At 58.4% G+C, this 22142-nt stretch overlaps 11 protein-coding genes across 11 annotated transcripts; 5 read left to right on the top strand and 6 right to left on the bottom strand.

Moving 5' to 3' along the window:
- Positions 1 to 109: 109 nt before the first annotated feature.
- Positions 110 to 944, bottom strand: PSEUBRA_004836 (Derlin; the record flags this gene model as incomplete). Its single annotated transcript, XM_016438342.1, has 3 exons — positions 110 to 146; positions 239 to 314; positions 404 to 944. The coding sequence occupies 3 exons, from the start codon at positions 942 to 944 to the stop codon at positions 110 to 112; spliced, it is 654 nt and encodes a 217-aa protein (XP_016290798.1).
- A 460-nt stretch (positions 945 to 1404) lies between these two features.
- Positions 1405 to 2151, top strand: PSEUBRA_004837 (Protein of unknown function DUF962; the record flags this gene model as incomplete). Its single annotated transcript, XM_016438324.1, has 2 exons — positions 1405 to 1520; positions 1608 to 2151. The coding sequence occupies 2 exons, from the start codon at positions 1405 to 1407 to the stop codon at positions 2149 to 2151; spliced, it is 660 nt and encodes a 219-aa protein (XP_016290799.1).
- Positions 2152 to 2549: 398 nt separating this feature from the next.
- On the top strand, positions 2550 to 3989 carry PSEUBRA_004838 (Protein N-terminal glutamine amidohydrolase, alpha beta roll; the record flags this gene model as incomplete). Its single annotated transcript, XM_059465381.1, has 1 exon — positions 2550 to 3989. One exon carries the CDS (start codon positions 2550 to 2552, stop codon positions 3987 to 3989), a length of 1440 nt encoding a protein of 479 aa, XP_059321571.1.
- Positions 3990 to 4066: 77 nt separating this feature from the next.
- Positions 4067 to 6064, bottom strand: PSEUBRA_004839 (histone H3-K56 acetyltransferase; the record flags this gene model as incomplete). Its single annotated transcript, XM_016438325.1, has 1 exon — positions 4067 to 6064. The coding sequence occupies one exon, from the start codon at positions 6062 to 6064 to the stop codon at positions 4067 to 4069; it is 1998 nt and encodes a 665-aa protein (XP_016290800.1).
- A 1376-nt stretch (positions 6065 to 7440) lies between these two features.
- On the top strand, positions 7441 to 11301 carry PSEUBRA_004840 (Cation/H+ exchanger; the record flags this gene model as incomplete). Its single annotated transcript, XM_016438314.1, has 1 exon — positions 7441 to 11301. One exon carries the CDS (start codon positions 7441 to 7443, stop codon positions 11299 to 11301), a length of 3861 nt encoding a protein of 1286 aa, XP_016290801.1.
- Positions 11302 to 11469: 168 nt separating this feature from the next.
- Positions 11470 to 12483, bottom strand: PSEUBRA_004841 (GPI biosynthesis protein Pig-F; the record flags this gene model as incomplete). The annotated part of the gene is made up of 1 exon (XM_059465382.1): positions 11470 to 12483. The coding sequence occupies one exon, from the start codon at positions 12481 to 12483 to the stop codon at positions 11470 to 11472; it is 1014 nt and encodes a 337-aa protein (XP_059321572.1).
- A 498-nt stretch (positions 12484 to 12981) lies between these two features.
- On the bottom strand, positions 12982 to 14694 carry PSEUBRA_004842 (Stress-responsive protein Ish1; the record flags this gene model as incomplete). The annotated part of the gene is made up of 2 exons (XM_016438332.1): positions 12982 to 14443; positions 14546 to 14694. The coding sequence occupies 2 exons, from the start codon at positions 14692 to 14694 to the stop codon at positions 12982 to 12984; spliced, it is 1611 nt and encodes a 536-aa protein (XP_016290802.1).
- Positions 14695 to 16038: 1344 nt separating this feature from the next.
- Positions 16039 to 16612, bottom strand: PSEUBRA_004843 (Anaphase-promoting complex subunit 11; the record flags this gene model as incomplete). Its single annotated transcript, XM_016438341.1, has 4 exons — positions 16039 to 16103; positions 16194 to 16286; positions 16384 to 16485; positions 16570 to 16612. The coding sequence occupies 4 exons, from the start codon at positions 16610 to 16612 to the stop codon at positions 16039 to 16041; spliced, it is 303 nt and encodes a 100-aa protein (XP_016290803.1).
- Positions 16613 to 17144: 532 nt separating this feature from the next.
- PSEUBRA_004844 (uncharacterized protein) lies at positions 17145 to 18908 on the top strand (the record flags this gene model as incomplete). Its single annotated transcript, XM_016438315.1, has 1 exon — positions 17145 to 18908. The coding sequence occupies one exon, from the start codon at positions 17145 to 17147 to the stop codon at positions 18906 to 18908; it is 1764 nt and encodes a 587-aa protein (XP_016290804.1).
- Positions 18909 to 18953: 45 nt separating this feature from the next.
- PSEUBRA_004845 (uncharacterized protein) lies at positions 18954 to 19636 on the bottom strand (the record flags this gene model as incomplete). The annotated part of the gene is made up of 2 exons (XM_016438335.1): positions 18954 to 19148; positions 19223 to 19636. 2 exons carry the CDS (start codon positions 19634 to 19636, stop codon positions 18954 to 18956), a joined length of 609 nt encoding a protein of 202 aa, XP_016290805.1.
- Positions 19637 to 20084: 448 nt separating this feature from the next.
- On the top strand, positions 20085 to 22094 carry PSEUBRA_004846 (Gamma-glutamyltranspeptidase; the record flags this gene model as incomplete). The annotated part of the gene is made up of 1 exon (XM_016438313.1): positions 20085 to 22094. One exon carries the CDS (start codon positions 20085 to 20087, stop codon positions 22092 to 22094), a length of 2010 nt encoding a protein of 669 aa, XP_016290806.1.
- Positions 22095 to 22142: the final 48 nt, after the last annotated feature.

The raw sequence follows: 22142 nt of genomic DNA on the forward strand, positions 1-22142 counted from the left end.
CGACTGGACGACGGCTTTGCTCAGCTTGGGAGGCAGTATCGCGGGGAGAGAAGGATGCTATGCAATGCGGTTGTTGATACAGATGAAAGTGACGAATTAAGAGAGAATCCTAGTGCGCTTCGACGGGACCATCGAGAAGCCGGATGCTGAAGCATTGCAGGAAGATGCAGGAGCGAGAATGAAGGTCAGTACTCCCGCTCGTATAGAATGAAAGAAGTGACGCCGAAGGTCAACTCACAGAAAGTTTGGCGTGGCGAGGAGATTGCGGCCGCCCGATCGGAACTCTCTTGGCCAGATATCGACAAGGAAGTAGTCTGTGTCGTCACGCAAAAGCAGCAGCAGCAACAGTCAGTCGATGACTTCTCTGTGACCGAGCAGCCTGGTTCTGAAGCTTCATACTTACACAGATGTCCTACCGCAATGCCGCTGATATCGCCAACCACCGCCCTCAAGCTCCCGTGCAGCAACCAGCCGAAGATAACCAGACTCCACGGCAGGTACGGTGCTGTGATGACCAGCAACCCGAACATGCTTAACCTCACATGTCTGTTCCTCCTCGACCAGATGTACACGAGCACAAACGCCAACGGCGATCCCAAGAACGGCTGTGCTGTCAATGGCGACAATATCAACAGACATGTCGCAGCAAACATCAGCAGCACCACGTAGCCTGCTCTGCCACCACTCCTCCCGCCAAAGGAGTTCTCCTCGAGCATACGGGAGTAGCGCATGAAGAAGAACAGGTGGAAGATGAAGTCGAGCCCGAGCGGTCCGAAGTAGAGGAAGGTCGTGAGGAGTCGCCAGACTTGAAACTTGCGAAAGACAAGGGCGGGCGTGTAGAAGAGTTGGTAGGACGAGATGGTGTGCGTGTGTTCGAGGACGGCGGTGGCGAGGGTGAGCGCCCCCCATGCGCCCGTGATGGGCGGTATCGATTCAAAGTCCATGGCGAGCTCTGGTAGAGGAGGTGACCTCCAAGGGGGCGAGATGGTGGTGGAAGAAGTCAGGGTCCGTGCTGCTTGAGAAGGATGCTTAGGACGTGGAGGCTCGTGAGAAATTTTGACAATGTTAGAGCGGTGGCTACCCCGGAATTCGGCGGGGCGGTTGCCGGTAGCCGAGGCGCGATACGCCGGCACTTCTCGAGGTCACCACCATCAGCTTCACCACCATCATCATCGCTACGCTGCCAGTATTCCCGCCGGCAACCACACATCCGATACCATTGCCACACTTGCCATCGCTCGAAACCCACCCTCGCAGCGTGAAACCTCTCGAGAGCCACCATCTTCGCCATAAAAAGCGCCACCAGTTTCGCACCTCCGATCCTTTGTCCGTCATCCCCAACATTGTCGTCATCACCATAGTCTCCTCTTCCCCTCCATACCTCGACACGATCAACAATTCACCATGTCCGCCACCGCCAATCCGTTCAATCTTCGCAAACAATTGGCTTTCTACGGCTCATACCATACTGACCCGGTGAATGTGGCAATCCATATTCTTGGCGTCCCTTCCATCATCTTGTAAGCACGCGCGCAAGCCATTTGCAGCCAAGTGCAGCCTTTGAAGCTGACTCGAGTACATTGTGCTCCTTTTCGTGTCGAAAACAGCGCTACCTCCGCCCTCCTAGCAAAGCAAGGCTCCATGTTCCCCTTTGTTCAGGATCACTCTCCCGTCCTCGCCGCCTACCTCTCGCAAGCCGGTTCTGCGCTCTCGGCCGTCCTGCCCGCGCAAATATTCCAGTATGCACAGCTCAACGCCGCCGCTGTGTTCATGGGCACCTACTGGCTCTACTACTCCGTGCTCGATGCTACCGCTGCCCTGATGCTCGCTCCTCTGTGGTACGGTCTGTGGTATGGCTCGACCGTCCTCGCGCGCACGCACCCGGACGCTACGCGCATCGCCATCGGCATCAAGGCGCTCGGTTGGATCAGCCAATTCTACGGTCACGGCGTCCACGAGGGTCGTGCCCCCGCTCTGCTCGACAACCTCCTCGGAGCCGTCGTCCTCGCCCCCTTCTTCGTGTTCCTCGAAGTCATCTTCCACTTCGGCTACCGACCCGAGCTGCAGAAGCAGCTCAAGAACGATGTCGGCAAGCTGGTGACCAAGCACAGGATGGACAAGGCCCAGGCCAAGCGTGGCAAGGCCAACTGAAGCCGCTCCTACAGATGCACTCATCTTCACTGTTTTTCGTCCGCTCCTCTTGTAGCTTCGTCTTGTTCACCTGGCCGCGCTCGTACTCAATGAAATACGTGACAGGACCAGTGACCGGTGTGAACGTTTGCAAGCTAAGCTAGGCCCTGTTGATTGGTTGTGAAGCATCGCCTCGATGCGATGGCTCTGGTGCGTGACCGAGCTTTGTTATGCAGGGCCGCAATTTGACGCGCATGAGACGTGCAGCTCACCCTGTCTTGTTCGAAAAGCCACATTCTTCCTTGTCCCACCCCTTTCATCTCAGCTGGCAAGCTGACACAAGGGCTGACTTCCGCCATGACGCCGGTCCACCACACCACCACCACCATCGACTTACGACGACCAGAAGACGGACCTTGATGCATAGTCCCTCCGGCGGCGTTTCGGCTGGCTGGACGATGGTCGATCCTGTCGCGTCAGGCACCGACTCAACGGAGCGAGATGGAGAAGCTACGAAGGTCAAGCGTCGCAAGTCCCTGACGCAGTCGATCCGAGCGAGGCTATCGCGGTCCAACTCGTCAGCTAGTCGTCCGTCGTCTGCCGGCTCTGGGAGCACAGCAGATCTTCCACCGCCCGTACCGCCGTTGCCCAGAAGCTTCTCCTCAAATGGTTTGCCCAGCGCGCCCAGCACCTCCGCCGCTTCCACCACACCCTCCGAGCAGAGCGTCACCCGAACCGACCTCGAGCAAGCATGGCAGACCATCACACCGCCCTCCTTTCCCTTGCCGCCTCAACACACGTCGTGCTACTGCGAGGAAAACATCTATCTGCTCGCCCGCGCTCTCTCCCCCCAGCTTGCAGAGATCAACCTCGCAGCCGCCAACATCGCGCGTCGGCAGCGAGCCCGCAAATCCACTTCGTCCGGCTCGAACGCGCTCTTTGTGCCGATATGGGACCTCGACGTCGTCTTCATCAGCAATGCGAGCAAGACGGTGCTGCTGTACAACCAACGGGCGTCGCACCTGCCTGCTGCGGGGTGGCCCGTGATATGGGATTACCACGTTGTCGCAGTGGTCAGCTGCCACCTTGTACCCCTTCGAGAACTCGCCCTTACACCAACTGGGAGCTTTTCAGCACCTCCTTGCTTCGAAGGGCAAGGGCAGTGGACCAGGAGCTGGGTCTACGACCACGACTCTCGACTGTCCTACCCTTCCAACCCAACCGACGGGCCAAAGGTGGTCGACTGGAAGGAATACAACAGGCACACCTTCGGAGATCAGACTGAGGTGACGGAGCACTTTCGCGCAATGTTTCGCAGCGTTCCGGCGAATTTGTTCGAAGCGCACTTTGCGAGCGATCGAAGTCACATGCGGTACGATGCACCGCAGGTGGATGGCAAGGTGTGGCATGCGGAACCGCCAGCGTGGCAGGTCATCGTGGGGGAGGAGGCAAGGAGAGAGGGCGTGCGGAACAACTTGATGGACAAATACGTCGACGTGATGTTCAAAGAGGATGACGACAAGTATGGGAGGGTTTGGGAAGGGAAGGATTGGTTAGGCGGGGAGTGTGTGCCCCGGGAGAGGGTGCTAGGTGGGTCGGTCGGGGCCTTGCCATCGACTGAACCAGGCAAAGAGAAAAGCAGGAGCGCCGAGTCAGGCTCGTCAGGAGCGGACAAGCTTACCATGGTGAGCGATCCAGCCGTTGCGAGCCTCGCAGCACCGACCTCGACGCGGGAGCAGCCCCTTGTGTCGGCAGAAAGCAGGATGGGCGAGCGCATAGCCTCGCCTCTCTTCCCAGCCTACCTGCACGCTTCCCAGCAGCATCGGCTGTCACCAGCGACACACACGTCTATATCGTAACGAATGCAGGTGGCACGCAGACTGGTGCGGGGATCGCATGTACGAAAATGTCATTGAGACCCGTTGCATGTCTAACATTACGCCGCAGGCTTCTTCTTGCGTTTGACACTGAGCATGTTGGCCCCGCCTCCCGGCGCCGTTGTCCCTGTCGAGTTGCCATTCTGCTTCGTCTCCGCCTCCTTCTTCGACTTGTCCAGCTGCTCCTTTGTCGGTCCATTCAAGACAAAGTCGGCCCAGATCGTGCCCCGCCCCACCAACGTAGCCAGTTCATCCTCCTCGCGCCCTACCTCCTGCTTCCACTGCGCCAGCCCACCTTTTCGGCGCACCTCCCGATCGACGCCCTGGAACCAGCTCTCGGTCAACTGCCTGGCCAGCGTGACCTTGTTCCACTCGCACGAATCTTTCATGAGCGACTTGAATACGAGATCGCCCAGCACCTTGTAGGGCAGACTCAACGGTTGACGTTCCACCGTCGTCCCGCTGGAGGCAGAAGAGGATGGGGGCAAACGGGTGAAGAGGATGACGAGAACACCGACGGCGTTACCCGAACAGCATTCCTGCCGAAAGGCCATGCGCTCCCAGAACTCGTCGATGGGCAGATCGTCCATTGATTGGCGCTCGCGCATCTGCGCGCGGAGGGTCACCAGAGGTACACCGGAGGACGAAGAGGTGGTGGGGATGTCGGTCTTGACCTTCTTTTCTGATTGAGAGTCGTCGGTAGAATCCTCTGCAGGTCGCTTGGTGCCGTTGGAGATGGCCTCGCCCTTGAACGAAGACACATCCAGCTCCGACTCGATCCCGTTCTCCTTCTCCTCGTTGGTGACGCCTGGTGCTTTGGGTTCGCTCGTGCCGTTGGCGACCTTCTTCTTCCAGCCGGAATGCTCGTGTGCATCACGGGCCATTTCGTCCAGAAAACGCGTCTTGGGATCGTCCGAAAAGTGCGGCATGAGCGTCGGCACTGTTCGCACCCGTCTGGGGTCGTAGTCGCTTGCATCGGGATTCGTTGGCACCTTGTCCTTCTCGGTGTCGGAGTTGGAGAGGACAAAGCTCGACGACTGCCAATGCAAGGGTAGAGGTGGAAGATCGGATTCGGGACAGGATGCTCCGCCCGAGCTGTATGGATGACCGTAATTCCACTTGGCTTGCTTCAGCACCTGACCAGCCTGCGAAGCTGTGCTGCTCGAGTCTGCTTCGCGAACAAGCGGAACCAGCGGATGCGACTCCATCTTGCTATAGCCTGGAATGACGTAGAATGCCCTCGCATCGATCGCCCCTCCTTTCGACTTGGCGGTCTTCCTCACGGCCGACGTCTCGTCCCTGGACGACACCACGACGTCGGACATGACGGCTCTCCACCACTTGATGAGTCCTCCGTCGGAGAGCACCTTCTTGTCCTTGTTTTCGGGGCTCGATGGGAACAGATAGGCTCTCTGAGAGCGGGCCAGGATATGGACCGAGAGATGGGAGACTTGAACGCTTGAACTGCTCTGGCTGGTTGCATCCCAGTGCTTGAACGAGGTGAAGTGCTGGGTGACGGCTGAGCTGAGGGTGGCTGTTAGGGTATTGCCGAATTTGGTGTCTTTGTCCGCGAAGACTTGGCGTGATAGGGCTTCGCGCAGTGGGGTGGGGATCGTCTTGGGCCCATAGCCGCTCGAGTCGAGCTTCGAGACGTACAGCACGGCAGAACCGAGTTCGGGGATGGTATACAGGTACAATTCCATGGCGAGGATGAGCAGCGGTGCGCTACGATCCCGTGCAGTCTCTTTGGACGGACGAGTCTCGCCTCCTTCACCCGCTTTGGTGGCTTCAACGGCTCCCTCGACATCGTCTTTGGCGAGAGGCACCCAGCTGGCCGTGACAAAGATCTGCTCCTCGAGAGCACCGATGGATGCGGCTTTCTTGTTGTACTCCAGGTCGGTCGGATGAATGTGTGCGAGCGGAAAGAGGGATTTGACCTGACGTGGGATGGAGAAGAGCGTGTGGAGGCGCAAGGTGCCCGGCTCTGCGACGGCGGGTGGAGATGCGTCGAGTGCCGTGCGCACAGTGGCGAGGAGCGAGCCGCTTCTATCGATCATGATGAGGCTGTGAGCGTGCGAGAAGGTGGTGTTGCGAAGGGTGAAAGATCAAGTTGGCTCAGGATCTTCTTCGAGTGGACCCTTGATCTGCAACAGCAACACCCGCGCTGCTCATAACGCGCTCACACCCTCGCGACGTTTCTCCTTGCGCGTTGATTGATTTCTACTTTCAGCAGGTGTGTCGATGTAACACTCATTTTCATACTTTCGCCAATGGCACTGTGATGACAGTGCGCCTCCGTGGATAGGCGGCGTGGGATGCCAAGAGAATTCGGCTGCAGATTCTGCCATGCTGCGTGCGCTCTTTCTCTCTCTATTCGGATGAATGCTTGTGTCTCTCCGCTCCGCCGATACGAGGGACCTTCGGGAGCGGTCCCGCTGTCAGGATCACATGCTGATAAGCAGGGGTCAGGTCTCAACGTCTGTGAGCTCAACCAGATACACGGAAAGCGTCCCTAGCCGTCTCATCGTCTCGTGAGATCGCAGTAAACAGCGCCTTCTGTGGCTTGAGCACGACAGGCGAAAAGGCCTCAAGCCATGCCACTCGCTCGGACCCTCAATCCTCAAATGTGACTTCAGCTCCCGTACCTGATATGCAAAGTCACTGGGTCTGGCCCTGAGCCGCCCGTCCACACGGGACGGAAGAAGCTTCCACATGAGCATCAGTTGAGAGTCATTGAGATCTACTCGTCCCTTAAGAGACAGCACGCTCTAATGACAAGGGCGTGCAGCGCGAAATTTTGTGTATGACGAGGTTAGGCGAGGGGCAGCTGGCTTTATCATATCTTTTTTGGCTCTCCGACGAAAGCACGTTGTTGGCGAATTCGAGGTTTGTGATCTGGTCAGCCAGAGAACCCTTGGGTCTCTCATTTCTCATCGCACAACAACCGACTTGCGTCTCTGCCTTCATATCATCACCTTCTCACGAAAGCATACACCCTGCTCGGCTGCAGACCGACGCAGACCGCTTCCTACCTTCGCCTTAGCCCTCCCGGCACCCTTCCGAGCGGGCCTCCCTACCTTTCCGGCCCAGCTGACGAGCCTACCGTGCTATTAGATTAGGCGCATACGGCTACCACAACCGCTACGCCTATTCCATCGACCGCATCGGCATCTCGTCCGATCACGCCGGTCCGACGACTCAGCCAATCGAACACGCTTCGATCGAAGCTCTCTCTCACGCCTTCGCTCTCAATCGCTGTGTCGAATGGCGCATATCACCCGGATGTCGTCATCATCTTCTTTGCAGCGACCCAATAGAACTCTTCCTTGAATCAGCCGCATCGGAATCGACCTCGGCTACGCTAGCAAGATCATTAGCAGCAGCTCATCTCGACCCCTTTTCTAGCACTCTGCTGGAACGCTGAATCGCCGTCATGGCAGGAGGATCAAAGGCGTTTCACCCTTTCGAGGTCACGCCCGTCCACATCGTCTATGTCGGGCTTGGCCTTTTCATTTGCATCTTCTCCTACCTCTCGCTCTTCATCAAGGAAAAGCTCTACCTTGGTGAGGCTCCCATCGCCGCTGCGTTCGGTATCATCGTCGGGCCTGTTGCCATTGGTCTCTTCAACCCGGCCGGATGGGGTGGCGAAGATGGCATCGCTCCAGGCGGTGTCCACACCGATGAGATCACTCTCGAGATCATGCGCGTCACCATTGCCCTCTCCGTCTTTGCCATCGGCGTCGAATTGCCCAAAAAGTACCTCTTGCGTCACTGGAAGTCGATTGCTCTGCTCCTCGGTCCCGTCATGGCTTGGGGCTGGCTCATCAGCGCCTGCTTCATCTATGCACTCATTCCAGGTCTCGACTTCCTCAACTCGCTCGTTGTAGCCGCCTGCGTATCGCCTACCGATCCGATCCTGGCCCAGGCTGTCGTTGGTGGTCCTTGGGCCGAGAAGCACGTCCCTGCCCACGTTCGTCACATGCTCATGTGCGAATCAGGCTGCAACGATGGTGCTGCTTTTCCCTTCCTTTACCTCGCGCTCTACCTAACTCAGAATCGCGACAACCGCGGCTACGCCATTGGCAAGTGGTTCTACGAGACATGGGCGTACGAGATCATCTTGGGCACTCTCCTCGGAGCCCTGATCGGCTATCTCGCCCGCAAATTCATGCGCTTCTCCGAACGCAAGAAGCTCATCGATCGAGAGTCTTTCGTCGCTCAGTACATCTCGCTCGCCATCGCCAGTATGGGTGTCAACGTGCTGCTTGGCTCGGACGATCTGCTGGCCGCCTTTGCGTGCGGTACTGCCTTCGCCTGGGACGGATGGTTCACAAAGCAGACCGAGGATTCCAATTTCTCCAACATCGTCGATCTTCTCTTCAACATTGCCACCTTCATCTACATCGGCGCTCTCATTCCGTGGCACGACTTTGTCGACGCCTCAATCGGCTTGTCCATCTGGCGGCTCATCGTACTCACCATCTGCGTGCTCCTCACCAAACGCATCCCCATCGTCCTCGCGCTGTGGAAGTTCATTCCGGACATCAAGACGTTCAGGGAGGCAGTCTTCTGTGGTCACTTTGGCCCTATGGGTGTTGGTGCCATCTTCATCGCCACGCTTGGACGAACGCTCATGCCCGAAGAGGTCGCAGAGCCTCCAGAGACCAGCAACGACGTGCTTGCACTCACGATCCAACCGATCGTCTACTTCTTCGTGCTCTGCTCCATCCTTGTCCACGGCTTCACCATCCCTTTCTTCGCTTTCGGCAAGAATGCTCGTCGACGAGCCCACACCTTGACTCGCACATGGAGTCGCAATCCATCCATGCGAGACGACGAGCCCAACTGGATGAGTCGTGTCCGCCGCGTCAAGACTGGCGACGACATCGTCATCAATACCGACGATATCAGCGCCGACAAGATGTCGGCCCAACAGCTCTCCCTCATCGGGCGCGGTGCCATCGGTGGCTACCGCGAAGACGAGCTCCGTCGTGACAGCAGCAACGACGAGAATTCCGCCACAGTTGCTGCAGAGTCCTCGAGCAGCAGCCAGGAGAAGGGACCCGCCTTCGTTGGCCTGCTCAACACTCGGACCGAGCGCGACCTTGAAAAGGCTGAGGGCTCGCAAGTCGACTACAATGAAAAATTCGGCGACCACGACGCCGATGAAAGCCGCGAGAGTGACGCACAGAAGAGGCGGCGTGAGTGCAAGGATATGGACGGCATCGAGGACTGGGAGGGCAGCGACGAGGATGCGAATCCAGCTGCAGACTACCTCGGCGATGACTGCGTCGAGATGCGCCGATACCGTGAGAGAATGCTCGCCAAACGAGAAGCCAAAGTTGCGCGAGAAAGGGGCAAGAAGCAGTCAGCAGAGGAGGACGAAAGGAGGCGCGCATCGAAGGAGGAACAGGATCTGGGCGAGGCTCCCATGGACCGCGACATCATTTGCGGTCGTGTTCACGCCGAGGACGAGGACGAGGCCTGTCGCAAAGATCACGAAGGCCAAGCTCATTCTCCCAAGAGCTCTCCCTCGCACGGTGGTGCCACGGACGAAAAGAAGGACAGCGACTGGCCAAAGGTGCGCAGCTGGGTAGAAGGTCACAATCTGGTGCTCGAGCATCAGAAAAGCTACTCGGATGATCCAGAGGTCGAAGTCATCCCGCTCACCGACAGCGAGCGTGACGCTCTCGAAGAGTCGGACACCCCTGCTCAGGACTGGGTCCGCCAGAACCACGACGAGCTCGCCTGCTTCTTGGGAAACAGCGACCATGGCTCGTGGAACGCTTCCGAGGCGATCCAGCAGTTGCTGGACAGCAAGGTGCCGAGTTGGTGGCCCACCAAGAACAAGAAGCACTACATCAAGGCAGAGGCACCCAAGGAGGAAACAGCCAAGGATCGCGAAGATCGACTCAACTTGATGTACGGTGCCATGTCGTGGGCTCAAGACCGTCGAGGACCCGAGAAGGATCACGATGTCCCCCTAAGGTCTTCCCGGGCCGTGCAAGAGGACTCGGAAGGAGACAGCCACGACAGCGACACGAACGTTCACCATACGCCGGCAGTCGTGGGCGCGATGCACACGCGCGATCGAGGCGGTGACCCGATTGGACCACAAGACTCGTCTGTGCCCGAGGGCAGCACCAGTGCGCAGGACACAGATCAAGACAGGAGCGTGTCCCAGTCCTACGCAGCAGCGGGTGGATCTTCGAAGGCATCACAGTCCACCAAGCGGACTGGCAGCGGAGCGTCGAAACGCGGCAATTTGCGCAAGAAGGTGCTCAGCGGACAGATTGGCTTGTCGGGACGAAGGAGGTCGATCGCAAGCAAGGAGTCGGGAGGCGAGTCGGACGAAGACCAGGAGGTTCTGGAGGATGACAACAAGGCACCGGCTGCGGCGTCCCCCCGAGTGATGATCTCGGAACCTGCCTCGCCTTCCCTGGCACGGGAGAGCGCTTCGCAAAAGGTCAGCTCTGTCGGCCGTGGTGGTCTCGGTAGAGCTCAGCCGAGACCCAAGGAGAAGTTCTTCCCACGTTCGTCTTCGGCTGGCGCCGGTCTGGCTGCGCCGATGCGAGCCTCGTCGTCCATCGCCAGCAGTCCCATCCTCAAAGCGTCGGCGCCTCCTTCTCGACTCGGTTCGAGCTCTGGTCAAGATGGTGAACCCTCAAAGGATGAGCGTCGCAATGCATCATCAGTGCAGTGGCTCGACATCGCCGACCGCTCTTCGTCGCAGACCTACGGCCAGCGCCAGGGACCGATCAACGAAGCAGGCGCATCCGCCTTCTCCCGTCGATCCCGCACGTACGATGGAACCTCGTCGGGCAAAGAAATGACCCGCGATGCGCGTGTCTACAGCCTCGAGAGCGATGATGAAGATGCTAGCGAAGACGACGACGACGACCGGCGTCATGGAGGACTCGGTATCCGCGATCGCATGAATCGCGTTGGTGCCTTCTTCAGCAACTTCACTGCGCCCAAGGGCGAAGGTATGGGCAATCCAGGCCCCACGAGCCATCCACACTTGTTCCCATCGCACAAGGACAAGGACGAAGAGACGAAGAGCCCGAGACGCTCACCAACGGCGACCCGATCGATGAGGCGGGAGGCAACGCGCGACGACGACGAAATGGAGAGTCTAGCCCTACCACCGAGTGCTGACCCGCCTTCGCCGGAGAACACGAAAAACGACGGACCCGCTTCACCTACCGCGTCCGGCACCTCCACGCCCAGAGTCATGCTCCAAATGCCCGATAGAGACGGACCGCCAATGTCGCCCGGCTCATCCACCCGCTAGAAGCACCCCTCGCTGTACACTGTTGCATTCACGCACATCGCTGTAACATAGCATCCATGATCACGCTAGAAAGCACCACACATTCGCATCCACGCATCGCGCAGATACACTTTCAAACACACCGCTGTACAAAGCGTGATCAACCGAAAGTGTCGCTTGCATTCCATTTTAGCCAAACAAAACGATGCCGATGGTCCACACATCGCCGAGCACCACCCCAGCCAAACTCCCCACCAACAGCGGAAAGGGGTAGGTTTGCCAAGCGACGTCCCAATCGAGCGCGAGCAGGGCGCTGCTTGCGACGGTCCCCAGGACGCACCCGATCAGCGGGTGGTAGAGGGGGAGGAGGAAGGTTGGATTGGGTTTAAGGGTGAGTAGCGCTGTCCAATGGGTGGGGGTGTTGCGGAGGGAGGTTGTTGAGCCGGTTTCCGGGATGGTTGAAGCACTGGGTGAAGTGGTGTTGTTGGAGCTATTGTCGGTGGTCATGCCGGGTAGACCGAGGATGTGTAAGAGGGGCAAAGCGATCAACAGGGTCAACTGGGATGCGAGTACGCCGGTTTGCCAAACGAACCCGCGCAGTGGGGCACCCATCACCCCAACCATCGCGCCCACACCCACCACCACCAGTGGTAGCCCGAGTAGTGTCAGAGACACGCTTTCGAGTTGCCGAATAAAGTTCCCCACCTCCCCCTCTTGCTCTTCATATCTCGTATCCACCCCCACTCTGCCCCCGGACGACCGCTGCGCTTTGAGAGCGTCCACGATCCGCCCATGTTCCCGCTGCGCTCGTTGGCAGTAGGCATTGAGTCGCGCCACAAACCATACCTGAACAACGCCCACCCCGAACAACCCGCGAATGCCGGCGCGCGTGAACCTCTCCCCCCACTCCCCCCGCGGAATGGCGTTAGGCGTGGAGAGAAGCGTAAAGTAGTTGACCTTGTCAAGTAGACGCGTTGTGTAGGAGGGATTGAGACATGGTTCGGTGAGAAGGATAAAGGCGAGGATGTGACAGCCCGAGTGGAGGAGCAGGAGGAGCAGGAGGGTTGCGGGAGCGTGGATCCAGCGTTTGCGACGCACTGAGGACGAGGGTGCGGGTGGGTTCGAGGTGGTGGATGAAGTGACAGCGGAAGGTGCTGAGGAAGGGGGCGGTCGAGGGACCGTATTGCGTGGTTTGGGCGGCATGCTGTGCCTTCGAACTTCGAAATGAGACTGCCGTGGTTTGCGGCTCGTAAGCCAGACGGACCGACTCCAGGATTCAAGCCTTTCGACAGCGTCACAATGCGCTAAGACGACGCTGCTATCGGAAGTCAGCGCACTGTCAAGGAGGTTTCCCAAGTCGAGACGCTGCTGGAAAGATGAGGGTGAGAGTGAGGAAGCAAGGCTTCACCACGCACAGACACTTTTTTCTTCGAGAGCTGCACAGAGTGCCCCTCCGACTTCCGCAATTTCTGTCCCTGTCAAGCTCTGCATACACACCTCGCACGCAACTCCTCTTTCAGCTGGCCATCTCTCGTCCGTATCCCAGAGGCCGAGCACACTCAAGACTCTCACATGGGTCACGCGATGGAGACGGAGAACACTTTGGTATTGAGAGAGTCATTCACAGGTGATGATGTGTCTGTACTTGATTTGGCCCGTTGGACAGGAAAACAGAAGCTTGGGATCGCTCGAGACTTCGAACTAGAACTCATCCTTGGCACGAGCAGTAGCTTTGGCAGCCGAAGCGGAAGCAGCACTAGCAGCCGACGAAGCGCTCACACTAGCGTGGGCAGCCCCCTGCTCGCCCTTACCCAGGATGTCCTGAACGCCAAAGTACGCCTGGCGAACACCATCCTTGATGTAGCTAAAGATGCCGCGGTGGCCCGTGTAGCGGGCGCGCATCTCACGCAGCAGCTGGTCGCGCTTCTTGGGGATCGACTCCAAGGGCATACCCGAGCTCCTGAGATACTCCCTCAGCCTAGCGTCGCTCCACGAAACATACTCCTTGGCCTCCTTGCTCACCTCGCTGCCGTGCTTCTGGGCGAGCTTGAGCAGCTCATCCCGCTTAGCCTGGGCGTCCGACTTGAGCCATCCATTCTGGATCAGCCAGCTGCGCAGGTCGCTGTCCGTCCAGCTCGACCACACGCTGCTCTCGGCAGAGTTGTAGTTCTTGCGCACCAGATCCAGGTAGTCGTCCCGCTTGGCCTGGTAGTCCGACTTGATCACGTTGTTCGAGATGAGCCAGTTGCGGAGATCCGACTCCTTCCACGTGTCGTAGACGTTCTCGGTGCCAGTAGTGTAGTAGTCCTTGGCAAGGGCGAGGTACTCGTCGCGTGTCTTCTCGGCAGGCGACTTGATGATGCCGTGGTCGACGAGCCAGTTGTGCAGGTAGCTGTCCGAGTAGGCTTCGTAGGGAGCGTTGACGGTGGAGCTGTACGCACCCCGCATCTTCTCCAGCAGCTCGTCGCGCGTGGCCTGCGTCTTGGTCTTGATCAGACCCTGCTTCTCGAGGTACGAGCGGAGGTCGTTGTCGTTCCACGAAGAGTAGACGTAGTCGGTGCTGTCGTCGATGGCCCTGCTGACGGCCTGCGAGGCTTGGGCGTAGGCCGAGCTACCGCTCTTGGAGGCAGCGTTGTAGACCGAGTTGCCGCTCTTGCTGGCCTGGGTGGCGGCCGACTGGGCGCTCTTGGAGACGTCCGAGGCGCCAGGAGCGTTCTTGCTGAGCGAAGAGGCAGAGGCGGAGGCATCTCTGCCCGCGCTGGAGACGGAGGAGGCAGCGCCCTTGCCTGCGCTGGACACGGAAGAGGCGGCGTCCTTGCCGAGGCTGGTCGCCGAGGCCGCAGCGGCGGAAGCGTACGAGGAGGCCTGTGAGCCGAGCGAGGCGGCAGATTTGGAGGCAGGGTAGTAGAGGTCGGTCAGTGCCACGCTCGAGGCCGACTTGCCAGCTTCAACGGCGTAGGAGCTTACAGCAGAGTTGACGGACGAGGCGGCGCTGGCAGCGGCGCTGAGCTGCGAGGAAGCAGCCGTCTGAGCGGCGCCGGTGGCAGAGGAGGCCGAGGAAGCGATCTTCTCGTAGTCCTGGACGGCCAACTGGCGCAGCTGCTCGCCGGTGGTGTAAGGGGCGATGATGCCTCGGTCGAGGAGGTAGGTGCGGAGGTCAGAGCTGCAGAGCGAAAGAGGAAAAGAAGAGCGAGTTTAGCTGTCTGTCGAGCGCTATGGAGTTCTGCTTTGTGCTGCAAGTCCAGCTGGCGGTCATGACACTTACTCGGACCACGACTTGAAGGCAGCATCGAAGGTTTTGCTGCCTCCCTTTGTGAAGTCCTGCAGCCAGTCACCGGCCACAGGCTGAGGGGCGGTGGCGATGGCAATGCATAGTGCCAGCAAGCCGGCGGAGATGAAGCTAGCCTTGACCATGATGTCGGAAACTAGCGATGGTGTTGGTAGTGATGAAGCTGGTCAGGGGTAGACAAGGGGTATCGATGACCAGATATGAGGGGATGGACAGGCGATGGTGGGAGGGATGGTAGGAATGCTAAATGTAGAAGCTTTGAAGGGGGGGTCACGAGCGCGAACGTGGTCCGTTCAGTCTGTCAGTCAGATACGGTTCGTGAAGCGAGAGAAGGCTAGAGGCAGCATGGCACGGGCAGAAGGAGAGCATCATTCGGGCTCGTGATTTCGTCACTAAGCTTTGCTGCAGGGTCAGCAGCGCATCTTCTGCCCGTTCGCTTTGCCTCTGACCGCGTCACTCATACTCATCTCCACAGCCTTCTCCGTCACAGAGCAGCACAAAACAATAAGACTTGCATAGACCGGTCATAGAGCCTTGCTGCGCCAAGTCCGCAGCCGATCCGGCACCCTGTCTACGGTTCCCGCCGCAGCAATGCAGCCCCCTTACTTGCCTACTTCGACACGCCGATTCTCTCAGCACGACGCGATTGCTTCGACATACTCTTGCTGAAGTTTCTTCGTCGAATTGATGCCGCAGAGTGACGCTCTGTGACCAAAGGAAGCTTCCGAGTGGCGGATGAATGATCCGTGCCAAGTGGAGGTTACCGAAAAAACAGGAGAGGTGATTCAACCGCACATGAGAACGGAACACGTTGCAGAACGGTAAGCGAGCTCAGGGCCCTCTTTGCCCTTGGACTGTCCGGAGTGCGGGGTGACTGTCATCGACGTCATTTTTCCGACTGAATTTCTACTCTGTTCCTCGTCCTCGCCATCGGACACGGCTTGCTCGCAAGCTGACTCACTCGGCGCTGCTTTGCATCTTGCTCATCCAAGGCCCAAGCTCCATTGTTCTTCGGTCATTGAAATGCACTCGAAAGAGCTGGGCTCCCGCAATATCGGATCTGACTGACTGACTGACAGCTGAAAGAGGAGATTTGGACGACCCACTTGCTATGCCATGCATGCTTTCATCGTGCCGTGGCCTTTCTCTCTCTCCTTGCTTGCCGAGAGCAGCTCCAGAACCCGCTCCAGAACCCTGAACCAGGAGACCCTAAACCGCTTCCTTATTTTTCAGGACTTGGTCGCAGCAGGGTCCGGCTTAACAACTTTACTATTTTGGTGAGCTTTGCTGTTTTGCATTTATGTCACACCATCGAGGCGATCTCTTGCAACGCATGTTTGCTGTCGAAGGGGTCTATGATACAGCCAGCATGGAATCGCATGCGGGACCGAAGGGCAGAAGGGTATATGTCGACTTGTGTCGCTCGTCGTTTGGGTGTTGATAGGCAAATGATTGGGGAGGACAGCGGCTCACGATGCCTCGGCTGCGGTCCGCGCTGCCGTGACCGATCCGATGGTGGTGCCTTCCACCTCCTCTGCATGTGATCAAGGTAAGGTCGATACGAGTACAGTCAATGTCAGTTGTAACGGATGGATGCGATACGGAGGGCTAGCCTCGAACTCACCCCACGGTCGACGGCAAGAAGGACATCCATCGTTGTCCTGCAGCCACTTCATGATGCAGTGAAGATGGAACTCGTGGCTGCACTTGCCAAACACTGTCACAGGATTGAAGAGGGATGACAACAGGTGCGAAAGGGAATCATAGTGTCAGCACGGCAGCAAAGGTAAGAGAGGGCTTATAGGGTCACTTACGCAGTGGGCAACTGTCGCCTGGCTCCTTGCAGCTTGCGCAGCAGCCGTCAAAGTTGCTCTGACAGATACCGCAAATGTCGTCTGGGTCCTTGACATCCCATACTGCGATCATCGGATTCGGGGTCAATTGGCCAGAGGTCAGCGCTGCTCTTGTGTATCGAATGTCGAGCATTGAAAGCGACTTACGCCAGTATGCCACTGCGTTCCACGACTTGACCTTGACCTTCATATTGATGGCATCAGGACGTTACCGTGAGTACTCTCCTCTTGCTGCGAGACGGTTCAGAGTCTTCGCCTCGACCGAATGTCGGGGTCCTCCGTGTTGCAGCTGTAGGATTGAAGGAGATGTGTTGGTCGTCGAAGTGGGATGCGACTTTAACGAATGCTGAGGACCCTTGCAAAAAACACAGACGCGTCGGCTGCAGCTGGTTGTGTGACTCTTGGAGCGGAGTGGCCGGTTTAGGGCGTTGGACCCTGAATGGCTCGCTCGCTTGCTGTGCGCTACAGCTCGCGCTCTGGCCATCCATCCTCGACTAGCACCGTTCACTTCGTGAGAGCATCGATGCGCACACCATCATCATCTCGAGTAATCCAACACAGAGTCACGTTCAACACCTTCATTTGTATCGAGCTGTTCGTACAATCCTCGGCCTGCTGGTCTCAACTCAGCCCATCCGACCCATCACGTCAGTGCCGACCCGCATCCCTCCCACGCTCAGCACCAGATTGTATCGGCACACCCGAGCGCTTCACGCTCGAGCATGTCGAGTCCCATCTACGCCTCTTCACCCTCTTCGGGAACTGCCGATGCTCGTCATCGCTCAGCATCCTTCGGCGGTCCCCGCCTCGACCTCGTCCTAAGACCATCGTATTCGCTGGGCCCGTTCAAGCTGGGTCACTCCCTCTGGCACACGCTCAACTATCTGCGGTCCAACCAGTCGCTATTCCCTCAGATCAACATCACCTACGATGAGACTTCCCCAAGAGTATCACCCATTGCCGTGGCTATTCAGCCCAATCTGCATCTCATCTTCAACGGCTTGACCCAGCGCCTGGTCATGATCACGCTCGAAAATCTCGATTCCTCGTCATCAAGCACAAGCCCGTCATCCGCAAGCTCAGAGCCGAGTCATCGTCCCGTGAACCTCATCTACAACGGCAAGCTCATCTACTCAAAAGGCTTAGCAAGATCCGCACCCGTCGCTCTGAACCGCTCCACGTTGCATCAGATCCTCGGTCCCACCTACCCTGGCCGTCCAGAGACCTCCACCGCCTCGCCCAGCAGCCTCGTGTCGTCTGCATTCGGCAGCAAGCTTGACTCGAAAGACAGCGAGCAGAGCGAGTTCGTCATCACCTATCCCGGCCTCGCTTTCTGCTTTGCCCTCAAGCCGAACGCGTCCAAGGAGGCGGATGTGGACAAGTCTCAGCCCGTCTCGTCTATGCACATCTTTTCTGGGGCAGACCCCAACAGCCCAGAGGACGTCCTCGTCTCGCCATCTGCCAGCCTATCGACCACCGAACAGGCACGTCCGCCGTCACGATCCTCTAAAGGCATGCTATCACCGACGGCAGCAGTCAGCGACTACCAGCAGCTCAACAACGACCGTGACCGCGCAGCGCTCGACACGGACGCCATCCAAGTACGATGCCCTACCCTCCTCGAGGCGGAGGTCACGCCTGGTCGCGGAGTATCTCTGCACTTTGCAAAGAGCGGCGCTTCACGAGCAGATTCGCCTCCCCCCGACAACCGGAACGTCTCCGCATCGCACGTGGTCGAGCTTCTGCTCGGAATCAGCACACCACAAGATGCACTCTGCGACCTCGGCCAACCGCAGCGCATCTTCTACAAAGAAGACGATCGGATGCGCATTCACGGTACCGCAACCGCATCAAACGGCAATCGCAGCACGCGAGACCGAGCCTCGGAAAACAGCGGCTCGACCGACGACTCGCACTCCACCTCGCACGACGCACACGACTCGGCCTTCTTCTACAACTACTTTGATCTCGGCCTCGACCTTCTCTTTTCCCGAGACACGTCGCGCATGCCGTCGATCGCAGAGATGTACGATGCAGCGGCGAACGGTCAGCCGCGGTTGGAGAAGGTGGTGTGCCATACGAACGTTCCGGGCGATGCGCTGTTTCAGCGGTACAATCGGTGTCCGTGGCGTGTTGTCGCTGCGGGGAAGAGTGCGAGCAAGGGTAAGGCGGGCGAAGGGGGCACGGGGACGTTCTCGTTCAAGGATCATTTTGATAGCACGCTCAACGCGGGTGAGGATGATAGGGGGATGGAGCTGGATCGTGGCACCTGTGCCGAGTTTAAGGGCAGCGGTGGGAGTTCTGGTCTCAAAGGTGCGGGTCGTCGACAGGCGCTGGGCAAGCAGGATGGTGGCGTCGATAGCAGTCCCGAGCGGGACAGTTCGAGCGAGCTTCTCGTCGATCTAAGCACCCGACTCGTTGGGCGGCAAGGACTGGTGCTCGAGGTAGGCAAAGACGGATCCATGGTCGGCATCGTCGTGTTCTAACCCTTCTGATGTCATTGATTTTCTCACTCCAGCAAGCTGGAGACTTCACTGCATGTACTTGGTAGGCCTAGGCAGGTCGAGCACCTGCTTCTTGACATCGAGCACTTCGTCGTGAATGCCGTCGACGATGCGCTTCATCTCGACGCGCTGCTTTTCGTATTCCGCCTTGCTGGCCGAGTTGGACGTGAGCGATTTCAGGTCCGCCTCGAGCTTGTTGAGTCTCTGCAAGTGGCCCGTGATCTGTTCATCCGAAAATAAACTGTCAGTGATCTAATCCCCTCTCTTTTTCTCTGGTATGTAAAGTGGGGGCTTACCTTTTCGGTGGAGCCCTGCAGCTCCTCTACGCTGGCGAGCATGAGGTTGGAAGCGGCGTTGTACTCCTTGAGCAGATAGTAGTAGCCGTAAGCGCTGGCGATGCCGAAGCCGAACAGGAAGCCGAGGACGCCGCCGCGCACGGAACCGACGGGGCGACGGATGGTGGGGCTTCCGACGACGATGGGCTTGGGCGGCGGCGAGGGTGGGCTTGGGATGGACGCCTTGGCTTGCTGCGCGGCGCCCTTGACGGACCCCTCGGCCTGCTTGAGCGCTCCCTTTGCTTCGCCCAGGTTCTCTTTCGCGGCAGAGCGGACGGTCGACGCGGCTTCCTCGGCGGCGGCGCCGGCTTGCGTAGTCGCGAAGCGTCGCATCGACGGCAATGCTGTTCGGGTTGCTGTGCGAAGGGCAATCATGTTGGCGACTGGATTGTTGGTGAAGATGAGGATGAAAGTGTTGGTACGAGCGTCGAGATCACATGAGCCGAGCGAGCGTTCTTCGCATGTGCCGACAGCCATTTCCGATTTCCACCGTCCAGACCCTTTTTACGCCGATTGTGGTGTGAGATCGATGTAACAAATACCGAAAATTGCCGGACATATCTCGCACAAATCGCCGCACTGGGAAGGGTCGAGATCGGCATCCGCGGCAATGCACTCCTTCGCACAATCAGCTGCGCTTCCTCGAATCGATGGTAAGCAGATGCCGACCACTTCGCTCCGTCTTGAGTCAGCCGCTCTCCTCATCACCATAACCTGTCCAAGAAGCTTGCTGGTCGAAGCAAGACGAGTGCGATAGATCGCCGTATTGGACCTGGCGTCCTGGTCGCACACCTACATCCACCTCTTCTGCTGACCCTCGACCATGTCGACCCTCCGGCCCTCGAATCGGCCGTCGAGCCTGCGCTCCACCACCAATTCGGAGAGCGGCTCGATCGACCCTATCCGCGAAGAGATCGTCTCGAACGACGGCAGCATCACCGCTCCACCCACCGAGACCTCCTCTCTCCTCCCCTCCCGCTCACCTCACCACCATGCACATCACGCCCATTCGCGGAAGAGCAAACCCAAATCCATCCTCCACTCGATCCTCGTGCTCTTTGCCATCTTTGTCTTTGCCATCGCCATCTCGATCGTCCTTAAAAATCTTCTTGGCGAATTCGATGATTCACCCGTGACCTCGCCAGGGACGGACCCACGCGGTCGACGACACCCCGCGATCCTCGCCACGGGCCGCAAAGCGGGCGTTGCAACGGAAAACGAGGTGTGCAGTCGCATCGGTATGGATATCTTGCTCGAGAAGGGCACGGCGGTGGATGCAGCGGTGGCATCGACGTTGTGCGTTGGAGTGCTGAATATGTTTTCCTCCGGAATCGGCGGTGGGGGGTTCATGATCGTTCGTGACCCCACGCCATGTTTCATCCACAAGAAGGAGGGGTGTGTGGAGCATACGACGATTGATTTCCGCGAAACAGCCCCAGCAGCGGCGAACAAGACCATGTACATGGGGCGCGTGCCTCGTGCCCAATTCGGTGGGTTGGCCGTCGGCGTGCCGGGCGAACTGCGCGGGTTGCAAGAGGCACACAAACGATACGGTCGTCTACGGTGGAAGCGATTGGTGCAACCGTCGATCGAACTGGCGAAAAGTGCGACCGTGTCGAAGGAGCTCGCGAGGAGGTTGGGGTACTTTGGCGGGTTTATGCTGGACGATCCGGTGTGGCGCGCCATCTTTGTTGACGAAGAGACGGGGGAGGTGAAGAAGGAAGGCGATACGTTTCATCGTACCGCCTACGCACGCACGTTGCAGACCATCGCGGATCACGGACCGGATGCATTCTATACGGGCGAGATCGCCGAGAGCCTCGTGCGCACCACACAGGAGAACGGAGGCATTTTGACAATGCAAGATCTGGCCGACTATCAGGTGGTTGTTCGCCCAGCACTGGAAGGCTCGTGGATGGGCAAAAAGGTGTACACCACCCACGCACCCACTTCCGGTCCGATCCTGCTCAGCGTGCTCAACATGCTCTCTCTCATCCCCGACTTTGTCTCCACGCCAGAGGCGACGAGTCTCAACATCCACCGTTTCGTCGAGACGCTCAAGTTCGGATTTGGCCAACGAACCGAGCTTGCCGATCCGGCCTTTATGACCGGTCCCGAGCTCGATCGCATGTCCGATATCCCCACTCTCAGCGAAGCAGAGCGCCTAGTCCCCAACATCACCGACGACCGAACCCATCCGTTGGACTACTACCATCCCAAATTCGACATCATCAACGACCACGGTACCATGCATCTCTCGATCCTCGACTCGTCCGGGATGGCCATCGCCCTCACGTCCACCGTCAACCTCATCTTTGGTTCGCGCGTCATGGATCCTTCCACTGGAGTGATCCTGAATGACGAAATGGACGATACGTCGACGCCGGGTGTTCCCAACGCATTCGGTCTCGCACCTTCTCCCTACAACTATCCCGAGCCTCGCAAGAGACCGCTCTCCTCCACCTGCCCGACCATCGTCGAGAACGAAAAGGGCGACGTCGATCTGGTCCTCGGCGGCAGCGGTGGCAGTCGCATCTTCAGCAGTGTGCTACAGACCATGTTCAACTTTTATCTGTGGGGTATGGATTTGAGCCAGGCGATCGAGGCGCCCAGGGTACACCACCAATTGCTGCCGACCCAGTTGAGCGTCGAGACAGGGTACAGCAATAAGACGCTGGCGGGGTTGTTGGGGAGAGGGCACGAGGTGAGCTGGTTGGACATCGATTTGGGGGTGGCCGAGGTGCAGGCGGTTGCAGTGGGCGGTGAGGGGAGGTGGAGGAGGGTTTGGGCGAGCAGTGACTCGAGGAAGGGTGGGGTAGCGGTTGCTGTGTAGAGCGGTGTAGAGCAATAGATCATAGATCACGCTTTCAAAGCACAGACA

Source organism: Kalmanozyma brasiliensis (genome assembly GCF_000497045.1).
Source record: "Kalmanozyma brasiliensis GHG001 unplaced genomic scaffold PSEUBRA_SCAF4, whole genome shotgun sequence".
Classification (NCBI taxonomy): Eukaryota; Fungi; Basidiomycota; class Ustilaginomycetes; order Ustilaginales; genus Kalmanozyma; species Kalmanozyma brasiliensis.